The 17,599-nt window shown below is 40.2% G+C and overlaps 1 protein-coding gene across 2 annotated transcripts; it reads left to right on the plus strand.

The window, feature by feature from the left end:
- The first annotated feature begins 5,624 nt into the window (after positions 1–5,624).
- Positions 5,625–17,599, plus strand: znf281a (zinc finger protein 281a). Of its 2 annotated transcripts, none has more exons than XM_071468894.1 (7): positions 5,625–5,978; positions 7,560–8,013; positions 10,464–10,565; positions 10,960–11,086; positions 12,533–12,616; positions 12,740–12,858; positions 13,615–17,599. In XM_071468894.1, exons 2-7 carry the CDS (start codon positions 7,609–7,611, stop codon positions 15,187–15,189), a joined length of 2,412 nt encoding a protein of 803 aa, XP_071324995.1. In that variant the 5' UTR covers positions 5,625–5,978; positions 7,560–7,608; the 3' UTR covers positions 15,190–17,599. The 2 variants fall into 2 exon arrangements, with proteins under 2 accessions (XP_071324995.1, XP_071325004.1); XM_071468903.1 differs by lacking the exon at positions 5,625–5,978 and adding an exon at positions 6,141–6,250.

The raw sequence follows: 17,599 nt of genomic DNA on the forward strand, positions 1-17,599 counted from the left end.
AATGGGGCAACATGAGGGACATTTGATAATTGAATTACAGATTCAGATTCAGAGTTCTGTTTCTTTGTGCTTCTGTTAACCTGCTCAAACCTGTGCCAAATTGAAAGCTTATTATATTTAGGCAGTAAGCTCTAGTACATAAACAAAAACAGAAAAGTGTACAGAGCTCATTAGAATTGTTTGCTTCAAATAGATTAAATTTACTACTCACTATCTTGAGGCTTTGTCCATTTTAAGTCAGACATTAAATCTGTGCTTCTCCTCTTTCCTGTGAAGCCTTCGTATTGATTTAGACATTGGATGGCTACTACAGTGGAGGATTTCCTGGACTAGTATTCTCCCAAAGGACAGTCATAAAAGGGGCAGTTTGCCCTTGGATCTCTTTTGCCCTCAATTTAATCAGACATGGCCCAGGGTCTGTATTCTATCTATCTATCTATCTATCTATCTATCTATCTATCTATCTATCTATCTATCTATCTATCTATCTATCTATAATATTATATTATATAATATTATACTATATTATATTATATGTCAGCACTACTAACATTAGCTAATGCAGTTTCAGTCACTCAAGTAGTATGAAGAAGCCCTTGACTGATCTCATTTTATTGCCAACCCTCTTCTCAAGTGGTTTTAGTTCAGTCTTTGAATTTTGTGTTGAGACCAAGTTGGAGAGTTTCTGATATGAAAGAGGCCTTAAAAACCACCATCCAAAATCAGTTCATTAGGCTGCATCATTTATTGATGAAGCGCTCCTAAGATACTCTTTCGTGGTATTTTAAGCACTTCATCAATAAATGATGTAATAAACTGATTTTGGATCTTGGAGTGTTAGCTGCTGTGAGCTTTTTTAGCTGCTGCTCTGAGATGGTAACACACCAGACCAAAGTTGAATTAAGCAATAGGTAGATCTTGTAATTTCGCACGCAATTTGAAAACTTAAAAGACTGGAGCTTCTGGGTCCACAGTGCACATGTTAAACTCCAGTCTCGTCCACAGTCAGTGTTACACACACATAAGGCCAGACAGGGCGTTGTCACTGAATGAAGGAGCTGTTTTCAGAGATGCAGTTTCCTCATGTGTCTGTAAACTCTGACTCAGTTTTTAGTGTTCTCTTACACAATACTGTCTTTTTTATTGCTAGCATTAGATATGTTTATATGTACTGTTAAGACGCAATAGTCATAACTTCCACTCAGTTGCCAGTTTATGTGGTACTCCTAGCTAAAACTGATGTCTGATTCAACAGCTGTGTTACAGTTTCCCTCTATTATCCACAGCCAGTCATTGCAATGCAACACCATTCAGCAGCAGTACAATCTTCGTCCTCCAAAATAATCATGTCTGACTTTAAAATGTAGTTTTCTGTATCATTTCTGATCGTATAGAGTGAATGTAGTTGTGACGCAGGCGTTTCCAATCGGCTGATTGGCTCTCTGCTCAGGTGGAGGCTGGCCAGAGCTCTGTATGCAGCTTACAGGTGCAACATACCAGTTAACACAGGTTGTGTTTGACTGGTATGTTGGCTGGCTGTCTTTATTTCACACAGCCCTGATTTCTGTTACCCTCCTGTGGATTTTATAGCTTCATGACTGTTAAATTACTCATCCTTAGCAAAACGTTGGGGAACCGTATGACTTAACTGAAAATTACAAGTGCCTTTACAGACATTATCTTTCCACCAGACACTTGAAGAAAAAAAAACATTCTGACGCGATCTGCAGGTCATAGCCTAGATGAAAGAGGAGGATGAGAAAGAAGAAAAAAGCCCCTTCAGACACTGATGATGAGAAAGAAGTGACATTATCAGCAGATAATAGGGTTTTTCCGGATCCTGTTGTCAAGTATTTCAAACCAGAAATGCAGATCAAATCATTTAGTTTCTGATATGTTATTTATGTTCCATCAGTTATACTGAAACACAGACCTGATGTCTGTGTTGGTCTTTGAACTGTAATTATCAGACTTATCTAACATTGACTTTGAAAGGCAAAATGGATGCTGTGCAACATCAATAAAATTATTCAGTCAGATTCTCAAAATTATTTCACAAAAATATTTTCAGAGTGGTTGCACTGAAATAGGATTCAAGCTGCACTGAGCTGAATCCCATTGTTGTTTTGCTGTTGAAATGAGCTGCTGTTTAAAATCACTGCAGCCTGCTCCTGATGCAAATATATTTAAAGCCAATCAGTGAATCTTTTAAAAGAAGTTGCGTTAAGCCAGTCAAAGTCTGGTTGAATAGTCTTATATTTTTTAAAGAATGAGGTCCACTTTTTTTTTAACTACATTATATGATTAAAAAAAAAAAGTCTTGTACAAAATAGTGGAACCAAATCGTTTTTAAAGGAATTGAAAGCCCAGTCCTTTGTCGGATATAATAAGTCAGTAGGTGAAGGTGTAAGTGTGACCACAAAGGAAGTTTACTTTTGAGCAGGCGAACTGTGTTTGAACTGTCAGTATAACTGTGATCACAAAGGAAGCTCACCAGTGTTTATAGGAGCCTACAGTGAGTTGTTGTGCAGCTTCCTCTCTATACTTTATACAGTCAGTTTTAAACTCAACACATAGTTTAACACACAGTTTTAAAAGGGGGGGCAAATTTAAAGTCCTTGTTCTAGGCAATAAAAACTGTATATTGTACAATGGTACATGTCTCTGTGGTTGTTTTGTGTCTCTTCATAGTGGTTTTGTGTCTCTCTTGTTATTTTGTATCTCTTTATTCTTGTTTTGCGTTTCTTTGTTGTCATTATGTGCCTCTTTTGGTCATTTTGCAAGTCTATGTAGTCATTTTGTGTCTCTGACCTCGTTGGTGGTTTTGCACCTTTACGATCATCTTCTTGCTCTGTTTCAAGGAGGGACCTGATCCAGCCAATCCCAATTTGGTCCCTCCATATACTACCTAACATCTACTATCAGTACACCAAGTTTTATTTTATTTCCACGACACAGCTCACACCACCACAGACTTCTAAAGCTGACGAGAGACTTGTGTCTGGATGGAGGGAACTCATGTACAGCTGTGATCCTCCTGACAACTGAGGATTAGAGAGTCCACGGCCAGGATCGCCATCTGTTGTGTGTAAGAATCAGGCTTTCCCAGTGAGAGAAATCCAAATCAGCGCAACACAGACAGTCACCAAACCTTGGCGCTCCACTGTTCACAGTTTTCTTGGCTTCCATTATTAGATGAGGAAGGAAATGCGACTCATATCCAAATTCGTGGTGGGATGGATTCAGGGGAGGAGGGAGAGGAAACAAAGACATGCTGCACAGACTGAATTATTAATGAGCAGTTAGAATTGATAATCATCTCTGTCATGTGATACACAAATTGCCACAGACATGAAAATATTTTTTCTTTGTTCATAGCTGTGGTCTGGGTGCAGGTACAGACATGCTCACTCCTCTGTCCCCTCCACAATGAGGATGGATTATCCATTCAAGGTGGAGTCAGTGGGAGGTGACACAATTTAAAGTGCAGGAGTCGTGATGTCTATGACCTCAATGTCCCAAACACTCTGCTCGTAGGAGGGAGGGACTGATGGAAAGTTGAGCCATACATTGACATCTCTGAGCCTCAGTTTAAAATGACATGTAAGGATCAGAAGATGACATTGAATCAACACCAGACTAACAGGGCGTCTTGTTGTTGGTGTGTGTTAGATGTGTGTTTGTGCTCAAGCTTGACAGGATTTGACAGGTCTGTGTAGACGTCACTGAAATTAGGTTTAAAGGAATAGTTTAACATTGTGGAAAATAAATTCTCATTTTCTTAATACCACTATACCCTAATTTACCACACCGCTGTATCTCACAACCCGTACAAAAACCAAAGTAAACAAGCAATGATTCACAGTTTTTTGAAGGGGGTATGTGCCAGACTAATTCTTGGCCAGAGGACTTACATAACCTCAGGACATAACCCCTTAAATTCACAACTTGTCATTTCACACAGTTATTTAGGGACTAAACAAGCAAGCTATAACATGTAAATAAAATTTTCTTACCTTTACTAACTGTTTCACCTGTTTCCAGTCTTTATGCTAAGCTAAGCTAATCAGGTGATCTCATCTCACTATTAGCAAGACAGTGAAAAGTTATATTTACCAAAATGTTGAATACAGTTTTTCAGTATAAATCCTTATGTATAATATATATTAGTGTATGTATGTATGTATGTGTGTGTGTGTGTGTGTGTGTGTGTGTGTGTGTGTGTGTGTGTGTGTGTATATATATATATATATATATATATATATGATAGTAGTAAATCTGAATCTTGTCCTGATTAAGATTAGTTTCTTGGTTACAATGAAGCTGTAATATAATGAACTTTAGTAACCTGACTTGGACTAAATCCATATACTTAACTTATAATCACTGGTTTTCAACTAGATTCGCTTCATCAGGCGGCCATCATCACACCAACATACATATTTAAACACCACAAGAGATGAGAGGGATTTTAAAGATATCACTGTCAGCTGTGTGGCTTGTCATCATGGGCATATGAAAGGAGCAGGGACATAAAAAATGCACTTAATGACCTTTTTTTGTATTACTCTACTGTCTGCATTTCAATTATGCTCTTTTCTGAATTAATTGGTTCATTAGCAAAGGCAATTAGGAGTGGGGGCTCAAGGCCTGACTCTGATGTGCTTTTAGATGTATACATAGTCATTCATCCGGCAGATCCAAGAGCTTCTGTCATGGTCGTCTGAAAGGCTGGACTGAGACTAGCCTCTCTTGTCCTGGTGCTGGGAACAATCAGCCTCAGTCATTTGAATTTTTGGGGCTCACTACTACTATTCAAGGTTTTTTTGTGGTCTGCTCCTCCTTAACCATTAGTAAACAAAAGCAAGTGAAAAGAAAGTGACTATTTGTAAAGATATGCTTAAACCACCATTCGAAAACATGATGTAGGTAACTGAATATATAAACTGTAACTTTGTGGAAATCATGTAGGCTAAGTACAGTATATTTACTCAACTACTGGTATTTCTATTTTCTATTGCTTTATACTTAATTCTAAGCTTTATATAAATGATCATCATATATAAATATATATTATCTGACATTTACTATATTAGACTAGTCAAATATAGCATACATCCTTTGTCCTTAGGCTGAACACCAGCATACTGTGTGATGTATGAAATTAGCTGTCGAGTATTCATAATGCAATAGCACATAAGAAAGCATTCTACGTTAAATATCTTTAAAAACTCTCCTATATATTATTGCAAATGGGCATTCATGAAATAAATGTTTAATTGTCTTCTCCCTCTTTACAAAAGTTACATATGTTGATGATAAATACTGATTTAGAGATGTTAGAGTTTGTGGGATATTTGTTATGAGCAATTTCCACACAGATTTTCCACGTTGAGTGATTTCTTTTGTACTGTGAAAGAATGACTGTCGATATTTCTTGTTTTAAAGTCGTGGAGCTGAGTTAAAAAGAAAAGTAAAACACTAACACAAAGAGACACAAATATCTACAAACCACACGTTTGTATAGCAACGTGTGGGGTCTTTTACTTCTCTGTGCACAGAAACCCATTTTCTCATAACCTGTCCATGTGTGAAAGTATTAAATTGTATGTTCATTAGTCTACATTTCTGGTTTTATTATGCAGCTCTTGCTGTTTAAAGATGCATTTCATCCTCTGCATACTTCCCCTAGGAATACCATTTGTAGCCATTTGATATTCTTTACATGTAAACAGGAAAGCAATTATTAGTTTTTAGTACTGTTATTATCATGAAGCTATTGGTAAAGTCGTAATTATTATTTATTATCGTGCCTCTGTTCAGGACGGGTCCGCCTGTGGGACCCAGAATCCTCTGCGCGGAGGCAAGATGGAAGAGCCCAGCAGCTGCGGGAAAACAATGTTTTGGCTCTAGATGTTGAAACGGACAGCTGAGGGCCAACTACACCAGCCAAAACATCAGGCCATGCTCCTGCACCGGTAAGAGAAATTCATGAAGTCAAAGTCTGGAGGCAGAGTCGGCCGCTGTTGCGGTTAAACTCCTCGTACGGCACAGACAACAAAGCGCAGCTAGTTAGCCGCTAAGTTAGCCCGTCTCGGCTAGCCGGACGAGCATCATTGTTCGCTGGAGTTGTACGGGCCGTTTGTTATGGGTCATGCCTGTGTGGTCGCTCCATCACTTACAGTCGGTAACTGTCCGGGAAACGAAGTCAGCAACTTGGAGAAACCAGTTGTAAATATGCACAGACGAAGTAAGACAGTCGTGTCTCTCTTGTCGCCAGGCGCAAACCAGCAACCAACCGTCCTTTGCATTTTTTTTTTTTCCCAGCTCGCAGATTGTGTTTGTCTCGTCTTCTGTGTGGTGATATCTGCGACTAAATCACTAATCTTTAATCTCAGCCTAAAGAGGACAGAACTAACTTTGTCTGCACGGTTAGAAAGCACAGACTTTCCTCAGGGCTCCGGCTGGGTTTTTTGTGCTCACATTTGCTCGGTTGGGGTGTTGATCAGCGCGGATCTGCGGCTGTTATTGCATGGCCATATTAATTATTGCCTGATCCTGCATCACAAAGAAGAAGGGCCCCGCAAGAGTGGTTAGCCAAATGGTTAGCTAGGTAGCTAATTGCACAGCGAACTAGCTTGGTAGTTTTCACAAAGATACGCAGACCACAGGATTTATCCCAGTGTGCTGTTTCCCCGTAGAAACACACATGGGAAAGCTGGAGCAGCTCAGGTTTAGTTTTATGTTTTTTAAAAGTTTGCTTTGTGTTAGCTGAGGGAGTTATTGCTGCTAGCACACCATCAGAGCTGAAGGCATCTGGCAGCAGACAGACAGCATTCATTAGCAGGATGGGTCGTTCATGCGGTAGCTGGAAATAAGTGAGGGTAGATTTTACTGTAATCTCCATTTAAAAAATGCAGGAAGATTACTCCTAAAAACTGTATTTGACCCAATTAAATAACTCACATTTCATTTAAATATTAATATGTCTTATCAACGCCACCATTGAACATCGCATTCAGAGCTATTAGAGAATATGCGTTTGTTTTGTGTTCATGCAGCAGCCACATAATTACACCACCAGTCTTTCTAATGCAGTCTGTGTGCTCTCTCATTGGCAGATAAGCTCATGCAAATAGGATGACTGGGTCAGACAGGCCCATCAAACAGATTAAGTCACAACTTCAATCCTCTCACTCCTCATCTCATGTTGTGTCTAGCACTGTGGTCACAGTGACCTTTTTGCACTGTAAACCACTGTATGTACACACTGTGAGCAATGAAAGAGAATTTTGTACAGTATACTCCAGACTGTTTACTCTCATCATTGTGCCAGACTGTGGCCCTTTGTTGACCCACAAACCATCAGTTTTAATCCGACTAAGCGCACAGTTGTGAGATCAGAGGCCATGACACTGATTCCTGGAGACCAAGCTTAACTGGCTCCATAATTGTTTTCTCATTGTTATTATTTGTGTTTATCATCATAGATTGGTTACTGTTTACTTGTGCCTCCTTTAATAGGTCATATAGTTACCTGTTACCTGTTTTCCTCACAGGATGACACTGATTGCCTCCCCATAGTTTTCCTGCCCACCAGCTTTCACCATGAACATCATTCAAGACAAACTAGGAAATGAATTCCTGCGCTCCAACGGGGGTATGGACTCCAATTTTGGCCCTGGCATGATTATGTTCAGCCACCTCCCGCCGGTGACCAGTTTCACCCGACTGGCCGCCCACTCTGTAATGCAGGATCTTCCTCCACAAGAAATGATCCTGAAGAAGGAGCGTGACTCGCCTGACTGCAGCATGGGCACCCAGGGTGGCAGCTTGGGCTGTGCAGGGGTGGGAGATTATGTTCATGCCATGGGTATCAAGCAGGAGAAGCTGTCAGAGCATGATTATCGCCTGCCGCTCTACCCTGGAGGGGTGGGGAAGAGCACGGAGCTGCTGGAAGTGACAGTCAGTAACAACCAGAGCCTGCTGGTGCATGACCTGAACATGGGCAACGTAAGTACCTGACAGAAAATCAGAACATGAGGAGGAGTCAGTTTGGTTTATTTCTGAATAAATGGCCGCATCTTCAAGTGTGTATGATTCCTTAACATTACATTCGCTTTATTAATATATTTCTAGAGCTGAAACAATAATCGATTAATGATTTATGTAATATTCTGGGTTTTTGGGTTGGTTGGCCAAAACAAGGCATTTGAACTAGGACTACATTAATCTTAATCTTCCAGTTATTTTCAGATTAATTGATAAATTGCCTGGCTTACAACATACAGGAAACAGGTGATGATGAAAACAATCATTAGTGTCAGCACTAATTTGAAGCGAGTTCTACAACTTCTGTTAAAATTTTCTTTTTCTCCACCTCCCCTACACAAATACAGCTTTATAGCAACATTTAATGTAAAACAGGTGTAGGGATCACTCTGGAATTAAGTGTTAACCACTGAGGAAATAATGAAATATAACATTTGATATAGAAGAATAAATACCTGGTATTCAGGGCTACTTAAAAGCAGTCAGCAGATGTTACAGTGATTAAAAAGAGAACTGTATCACACTAATGTAGTCTGAATATGGTGTGTGTTGGCTTGTGCTTTTGGGCAATATTGTTATTTGTGTCAGTCAGTGATCAAACATCAGAAATATTCATTCATATATGCTTTTAAAAATCTGAAGATCTAACTTGGAATCATTTTAGTTTAGTTTGTCCTCAAAATAACCCTACTGAATCTCAAATTTTAAAGCTGGAGAGGGAGGAGCTTGTGAGAAATTGGTTACATTGACATAAATCTACTGACAGCTTGAAATGAAAAATATAGATGAGCCCCCCCTCCTCCCTCCCTCCTTCCCTCCTTCTGTTTCTCTCTCTGGGTAGAAGGGTGATGTCATCCAGCCTCAGCGTGAATGAAAACGTCTTGGCAAGGGCACAGCTGTCTTGTTTGAGCTTGCAATTCATTTCAGACGTCTTTTGTGCTCATTCAAATAGAAATACACACATCCACACTCTCCTAACAATAGCCAGTCATCACAGGTCATCAGGGCTGTAGACGCAAGTATGTTGAAAAACAGAATTAACTATTGTCTCCACTGTGCTGCAGTTTTTCAAATCTGTTTTCTCAAGGACAGTTTCATGTTTAAAATTGTATTTTAATTCCACATGAGATTCGTGAGACAAAGATTTCAATTTTTCAGTCAAGCTCACATTATTCTGTTTTATTCATAGATGTAGGGCTGCAACTAACGGTTATATTCACTGTTGATTAATCTGCAGATTATTTCTTTAATAAATAGATTCATTGTTTGGTCTATGAAAAGCCAGAAAGCTGACAAAAATATGAGTTTAATAAAGTTAAGGTCATTAAATTGCTTGTTTTGTTCGACCAACAGACCAAAATCCAAAGTGCTTCAATTTACCATCATGTCCAACGAAGCATGGCAGCAAATCCTCATAAATAACTGCCTGGAACTGTTTTGCATTGTGCTTTAAAAATGACTTGATGACGATTAATTGATTATCCAGATAGTAGCCAATTATTTTCCTGTCACTCAGTCAATCAATTTATTGTTGCAGCTCTTATTCAGTGTACAATGAGCCTCACATTTATGGAGCTGGAACCACAGAGTGTTTTGCATTTTTGCAAAAAAAAAAAAAAAGTCATATAAATGGTGAATTGATGATCAAAATGGCTGCAGATAAATTTTGTGGTGATCTGCTTCATCATTGCAATTTACAGCTGTAGGAGAGGCATGTTGATGAAATAAACCCTGTGTTCAGTATTATTTCTTTTATTGTTGCCCTTTTTTAACCTAGGTCAAACCACTGAAGCCAAAAGTTAATGTATTTTATTTTGGCAAGACTTTCTCCTGTTTTTAAACTTAAAAAATGGGCGGATTTTTCAAGCAGCAGGTGCACCAGCATTTGCCCCGTCAGTCTCCATATGGCAGTAAGGAGCAGTGGGTTAACTGAGAAAGAAATAGCAGGGCTGGAAGGTAAACAGAAAGAATAAAAAGGGGATCGAGAGCTTATTTTCTTCCCTTCTGAATTAATACTCCACAGAGATTGTTTGTGCTGACATTTAGTGAAGAGTAATAATTCTGAATGTGTAGCATAATTTGTGAGGTGAGCAGTTTGTGTACTTTTTGTTCACAAATGAAAAGCTCTCACAGTGAATTACAGGCTGCTTATCGATAAAGGAGCCATAAATTTCAGGCGTTGTTATTCCGCCCACAAGAAGCTCATCTTGCACAATGAGTCTCTGACAGACAATCACTGGACGTCGTCCAAGTGCTTTTTTTTTTTTTGTTTTGTTTGTTTGCAGGAGCAACAAACATGGACTTGTTTGCATGATAGTTTTAGACTGAAGGTCCTTAACCTTTAGTCAAGTGATTTCCTTGTCATGGCTGGCTCTCACGGCCCTCTCCCTCTCCCTTTGTCATCCTCACAGCTGCCAAGTCAGTTGGGAAAGGAGCCCACTGGGAGAAAAGGTCGAAGGTCAAATGGTGATGGACAGGAGGGTAAACCAAGAAAGAAGAGAAGCGAGGCAAAGGTTTGTCATATTTATGTATCTGTGAATGCAGTTAGATTCTAGTATTCATCCTCACCACACTCACCACAGTTATGCATATGAGCAGTTACACAGTGGTTCAAAATAAACTGTCATATAGTCTTGTTTTTTCTTTTTGTCAATAACAACTGAATAATGAGGCCTATTTACTGGAGAGAAATGTATTTCTCACATATAAAGTCATTTCTATGTAGGTAAAAATATCTGCTTTTGTGTACTGACGTATCTTAAAAATAGTTAAAAACAATGTTAATATTATATATATATATATATATATATATATATATATATATATATACACACACACACACACACACAAACACTAACTAAACTTGACTGAATCTGGCCCCTCTCTTTCTCTTGTATTGTTTTACAGCAATCAATGATGCTGGATGCAGATGGAGGCAGCCTGTCCCCGGGAACCAAGCCTCACATCTGTGAACACTGCACTGCATCGTTCAGAAGCTCCTATCACCTACGCAGACATGTCCTCATTCACACAGGTGTTGTTTTGTGCTTATTTCCTTTCTCTTGTGCTTGATCCTGGGTTTATCACTCATTTTAGTTTTTGCACAATTGGCACAAAGAAAAAAACATTGATGACATCAGTATGTCAGTAAGTCAAATCATTGCATTTTTTGTTGTGTGTCATTAATCTCAGAGTCAGGCAGGATAAAGGCGTGACAGGCTGTAAACATTACAAATCGAGTCTTGTCTCAAAATTAACTTACTGTGATTGAAAATGACAACTGTGTGGCTTGAAACAAGCGTGACTCGTTTTGTTTGCTGCGTCAATGCTCTAAGCGTCGGTCAGTGTTAGCAAAGTCAGCTAAACTTCTTTTGAACCAGATGCGAGTACGACCTCCTGTGCGACTGACTCTTCTTCAGGTGGAGAGGATTTTATAACTGAACCATGATCAGGACACACAGTTTTTACTGCCTTCGCTATCTGGAAAGGTGTATTTTCATATTACAGGTGAGGAATGAAGGCTTTAAAATGTGAGTCTTATAGCTAAAAGATGAGACTTGTGTAGGCTGTTATAGGAGGTGAGTGTGAGGCAGCTGGACTGTAACTGGGAAGAATATAGCTCATAATCGTACATATGGTCTATTGAAGCAAAAACATCAATAGCAATTTTGAATTAACAATATCTATAGATAAATTTATGCACTGGCCTGATAACTACTTGCTTATATTTTAATGCCCTATTGAGTGTTTTGATTTTTGTTATGTCCTTAGCTGTGAGTTTAACTCCTTCCCTGTCTTTTCTCATCTTTCCCATTGGTGTAATGTGTTGGGATGATTAGCTTATAGCATGGTAATTCATATCGTCACAAAACTACCTGCTCAGTCAAATTCATTTTAAAAGTGGAATATCAGCTGGAGTTCATGCGCTTTATTTGTTTAGATATTTAGACTTCCTGATTGATTATGAGTGTACTCTGTGGTCCATTATCGTTTGTGCTCTTATTACAACCTCTTGGAAAATGAACAAAAATACTGTATAATAACACCTCTATAGTTATTTCAGTCAGTTACATTGTGAGAAAGGTTCTCTGAATTCAGATGGTGATGTTGGATTGATAGATTTTTTCTTTCACAAGTCTGGTTTTTATCTCCACAGGCAACAGTGAGAGAATAAAAGATGGTATTTTACCAAGACTGAAGACAGTGGCATTTACACCCGTGAAATACAATGCAATCCATTGCAATAGCTTTGCAACACATTCTGCTTTTGGGTAGAAGTCTGTGTGTATTGTGTGTTAACTATGGCCCCAAGAATTAACACAGAGATGAATAAAGCAGTAATTATTGCACTGGATTGCACTATCTTGTGTAGGTGGTCGTGTTATTTAGCAGATGTTGTGTTTGTGCAAGACGACCTTTTCACATCGGGGTAATGACCATCAGAGCGAGACCGCATTGTGACTGTATAAATCTGTTTCAGGTGAAAGACCCTTCAGATGCAGTCAATGCAACATGAGTTTCATTCAGAAGTACCTTCTCCAGCGACATGAGAAAATCCACAGTGGTAAGTGATTAATGACCAGGGTTCGTATCGCCAAACAGCCTGATGCAATCTGCTAGTGATTGTGTGTTTGCAGTAAAAATGGAAGATAACAAACCTCGAGTTGCACTGATCTTGTTTTGACAGGAGAGAAGCCATTCAGCTGTGACCAGTGTAACATGCGATTCATTCAGAAGTATCACATGGAGAGGCACAAGAGGACGCACAGCGGAGAGAAGCCGTACAGATGTGAGACCTGCCAACAGGTAAATGAACCCTCTATCTCCTCCTCTTTGCTGGGTATCTAAAGGGATGCTTCACAGAACACAACAAAACTGAGTACACACCGGTGCAATATCACTACAATGTAAGATCATTCAAAAGTGTGATCTTACAGTAATTGTATTACTTTTAAGTTGAAGTGTGAACTCACTATTTAAAAAATCCCTATTTAATGCAGCCTGGTATTAAACAGGCACAAAAATAATCTGTGGAAATCGGTGGTTCAGTGACTGATCAGGCAGTTTGATACTGTACCCAAGAAGAATACCATTACTCACAAATCAGCACAAAGCTGCAGGATTATACTTTACCAAAGAACATTAAAAGAAGCCTGATGAATGTTGGGAGCACATTCTTTGGTCAGATGAAACTTGGCGCAGATGGCCAGAACTATCACAGTGACTTCACAATGCCGACAGTTAAACATGGAGGTAAGTGTTTGCTGATATGGGGCTGCATGAGTTTATCTACCCAAATACTGACTGCAGATATGACTCTTAGTCTGAAGAAGCTTGGCAGGAGAAGAATTTTTCAACATGGCAATGATCCCAAACAAACAAAAACATCTCCCAACTTGAATCCAAAAAAACATCTTTGGAGTATTTTAGCAGAAGGTAGAGCAAGTAAAGATACTGACCATGGGTGTAGTAAGTTTTGTTGTATAATGTTTACTGTATATCCATAATTTTGAAATTCATTATTTGCTCTCAAAGACAACATTTGGTGTTTGTTCCCTTCAGTATTTTTCAAGGACAGACCGACTGCTGAAGCACAAGCGAACCTGTGGAGAAGCCATAAAGAAGGGGCTGGATCCTGGGATGATGGACCTGGGTTGTGTTGACATGGGACATGGCAGCTATGGAATCACTCAGGGAAATGCTGGGAGTAATGGCAGAAAGAGGGGAAAGTCCAAAAATTACGGAGAGGGAGGGGAACGCAAAAAGAAGAAGGGGGATGGAGGAGCGGCGAGGGTACCGCACATTCATAATCCTGTATCTGGAGGCTACAGCATCCATGAATACTCTATGGAAAATCAAACGGTATCTTCCTCTACTGAGCCAGGACCCAGCATGCAGCAGAGCCACCAGGGCCGAGCTCCAAAGATGGCATTCAAGAAGGCCAATCGCAAGAGCCTGGCCAAAGCAGGCCCGTTGGAGCAGAGTGTTGGCATGGATGGACTCGGCCTCATGCAGGGTAATGGGGCCAAAGTTGGCACCAGCAGCAACTACGACGACGCCATGCAGTTTCTGAAGAAGAGACGCTACCTTCATGCAGCAAACAATGCAATCCCATCAGGGCCTGTGGTTGCTGGAGGAACCAACACTGATTACGACGTCGGCGTTAGTCATTTGTCTTCCCAGCCGTCTGTCATCCAGGGTGTCGTTTCCAGTGTGATGGACAGTGACACACCTCTCAGTCTTGACAAGTCAGGGATCCCCGATGAGGTGCTGCAGAGCCTCCTTGACCACTACACGCAGAAACCCGACGGCTCGCACCACGACGTTCACTTTGACATCAGTGACCAGCATGTGGAGCTGAACCCCGCCCCAACAGACGGGTCTGACATTGGCCACGGCACCAACAACCCCAGCCCATCTGGAGACAAGACTGTCATGATGCACGAGTACTCCCGCTTCCTGCTGCAGGCTTTGGAGCGCACCAGCCACAGCACCAGCTTCCCCCTGGGCCCTGGGCCTTCCGCCTCAGGACCGTTCACCAATTCCCACCCAGACAACCCCATCTACACTGACAAGAACATCTACACTACGTCCCCACTGGAGTGTGGGTTTGGCCAGTCGGTCGCCTCGCCTTCGCTGCCCTCCTCTGTGCCAAAGTCTCACTTTGCGATGCTGACGGGCTCCTCACCACAGCACAGCTTCCACCTGAGCAGCCTGGAGCCCTCCACTCACCAGCAGCTCACCCCATCTCAGGAGCTCACAGACCAGATGGAGAAGCAGCACTCCTCCACTCCCCCCTCCTCCTACCAGATCGGCCAATCTGACCTGAGCAGCCAGAAGGACCAACCGCCGGTCAAGAACGGCACGGCGGTCTACCCCCTGGCTCCCTCGCAGGATCTGGCCCCTCTGGACTCTTCCAAGCCTTCCTACCAGATAGAAAACTTTGCCCAGGCCTTTGGCTCCCAGTTCAAGTCAGATGGCCGCGGCTTGTCTTATGGCACTGACTCTAGCGGGGAGGTGGATCACAGGATACGGACGCCTGTGTCTGAATTCTCAGGGTATAGTAGTTTGTTATCTGATGTCAATGAGCCAGTAAGTACAGGTTCCAAAACTCCAACAAGCCAAAGCTACAGATGAGAGCCTGAGAGGGAGAGAACACACTGTCATTAAAGTTGATGTTCTTATTTTAATTTTTTAGTGCTCCTATTTTATTATTATTATTAATATTATTATTATTATTGTTATTGTTTTTTTTAAGTGACATCTTTATTTTAATTATACTGATGCTCTGTTTTTGTGCCCACTCCTCTCCCCACAATAAGCCTGCAAGGCTTCTTGCAAATGCAATTTTTTTTAAGTATCTGTTATTTTTAAGTTAAGTATGTATTGACTGTTTATTCTCGTCATATTAGTGACATTAGGTCAAGTCATTAATCATGAACTGAAAGTACTTTTTAAGTAAGTGTAGAGTAGTGCCGGACGTCTTTCTTTTCCAATGAGCTGAAGTGTTTGAGCAATCAACTTTACAACTGTAAAATGATAATGGAAGTAATGGCAGGGAATAGCCCAGAATTGAAATAGCAAAAAAAAAACAAAAAACAAACAAACATAGAAGTTGTTGTCTGTTACAAGGTTAAAGTATTACTCAGGAAAAAGTGGAAAAGGAGAAGCCTACGAGGTGCAGTGAGCACGGTTGTCAGAAGTTTGCAACTTCAAAGAGGATTTTTCTTATGTTTTGTTACTTGTTGAATGAGTGTGACATAAACAGACTGCTGCCAGCTCACTTGAACACTGAAACACTTTCTACTTGGCTATATAGAGATTATGGTACTTTCGTGTCAATGTGAAACTCATGTTTTCTTCAATAAGGGCCATATATATATCTATATATATTTATAAGAATATATATTAATGTAAAATAACAGATTTAATCATTCTGGGGAACTGCCAGTTGAAGTACAGGGAGAACGAGGGCGGGTTCAGGGGGTAAATGTTGTCCTTGATATATTTTTGGAGAACAAAAGTGATGTTAGGGCTTTTCTTTGGCCAATAGAGGTTGCTGTTGGACAGCGATAGAATGGCCTCCCCTTTTTCCCTACCCTCCTCTTCTTCCTCAGTTCTCTTATTTCTTAGAAAAAAAAAAAAATCCAATTAGCACTTTGAGCCGTTTTCGTACATCATGTAAAGTACCCTGTTGGATCAAGGAAGCTCAAACATCAGGATGGACTGGCTTTTTGACTGAGACACATTGTCTGGGTATATGCAGATGTGGTTGGATCATATTCTGGGAGGATGCTGGGATACCCTCTGTTTGGGTAGCGTGGTTTATATGGGCTGATGGGCGGGGATATGTGAAAGTGGGATTTTTCATTAACATTTTCTCTTTCTCCTTTTAGGGAGGGGTTAGTGTGGGGGAGGGAGGGGGGAGGTGGGGATGTTAAAATACAGTAACATTTAATCGGGATAATGTAAATGTAATTCAAACCCCTAGTTTAGTTTGATTTGTTACCCAACTTAGCAGCTTTGTTTTCTTATTGAATTTGATGACAAAATGTGTTAGTGATTGACTATTTCTTCAGCTGTCACCGTGGCAGCCATATGCTGTATGAGCAAGAAAAGATGGCTGACCAACAATTTGTATGCATTTAGACTTTTCACGTGTGCTGGCAGTACCGAGCATATTTGTCCCGTTGGAAATTGGGTGCCTATTTCTGAGAAGTACAGGTGCAAGATATTGTCTAGTAAATGTTAGATGTAATTTCTTGCTGGTTTTTAAATGTATTTATGCTGTACTTTTTTTTTTTTTTTTTCTCGTAAAGACAACAATAATTGCGCTGTCTTCCATAGCTACAACTGGCCTTGAGTGCTGGAAATGAAATCACTCTGCCGAATGAGTCTTTCAACCCCTTTACGCCCTAATGGCCTGTTGTTTTAAGCAATCATGAAACATGGCAGTGTGAATGCAATGCTGTAATATCTTAAATGTGTTGCCATGTTGAACGGTTGAGGCGTGAACAAGAATTGGCCTCACATATACCTCATATCACAATAAACCAGGGACAATGGAGTGAAGGTTTGATGTATGTAGCAGAGATGCTGTTGTGTAAAAAAAAGAAGAAAAAAAAAAACAAGTCATGTTTCTGTGTGACTATTTTTGTGAACATGACATTTATGTGACCCATTAAGACAACGTTGCTGAAGGGTTTCTGAAAATGTTTCATGCCAACCAGTGTTCAGTCTCTTCAGCTGGATCTCTTCCCTCCTCCACATCTGCCATATTGTTTCAATATGCTTTTTGTTTACAAAAAAATGTACAAAACACTACATCTTATTTTACGTAATTCTGACCCCTGTGTAAATTTTATTTTACTATCTTTCTTTCCCTTTTTTTTTAATCACCGCCAAATTTTGTAGCTGACGATATCTTCCATTTTTATGTTGTTTCACGCTCTCGTGACATGTTCACAAGACTGTATTTGTCCAGTGAATTTAAAACTGATTAGGGAAAAAACAATAAAAAAAAAACTTATCAAGAACTCTTCATTTA

The sequence above is a fragment of the Trachinotus anak genome, unplaced genomic scaffold (genome assembly GCF_046630095.1).
Source record: "Trachinotus anak isolate AG129_WGS33_773 ecotype Australia unplaced genomic scaffold, CSIRO_AGI_Tana_v1 ptg000003l, whole genome shotgun sequence".
In the NCBI taxonomy this organism is placed as follows: Eukaryota; Metazoa; Chordata; class Actinopteri; order Carangiformes; family Carangidae; genus Trachinotus; species Trachinotus anak.

Excerpts from the sequence above, each read along its gene's own strand:
- znf281a (XM_071468894.1), top strand. The coding sequence starts at position 7,609 with ATGAACATCATTCAAGACAAACTAGGAAATGAATTCCTGCGCTCCAAC. Across the intron at positions 10,566-10,959 it reads AGAAGAGAAGCGAGGCAAAG|CAATCAATGATGCTGGATGC; the intron begins GTTTGTCATATT and ends ATTGTTTTACAG. Across the intron at positions 12,617-12,739 it reads ACATGAGAAAATCCACAGTG|GAGAGAAGCCATTCAGCTGT; the intron begins GTAAGTGATTAA and ends TTGTTTTGACAG.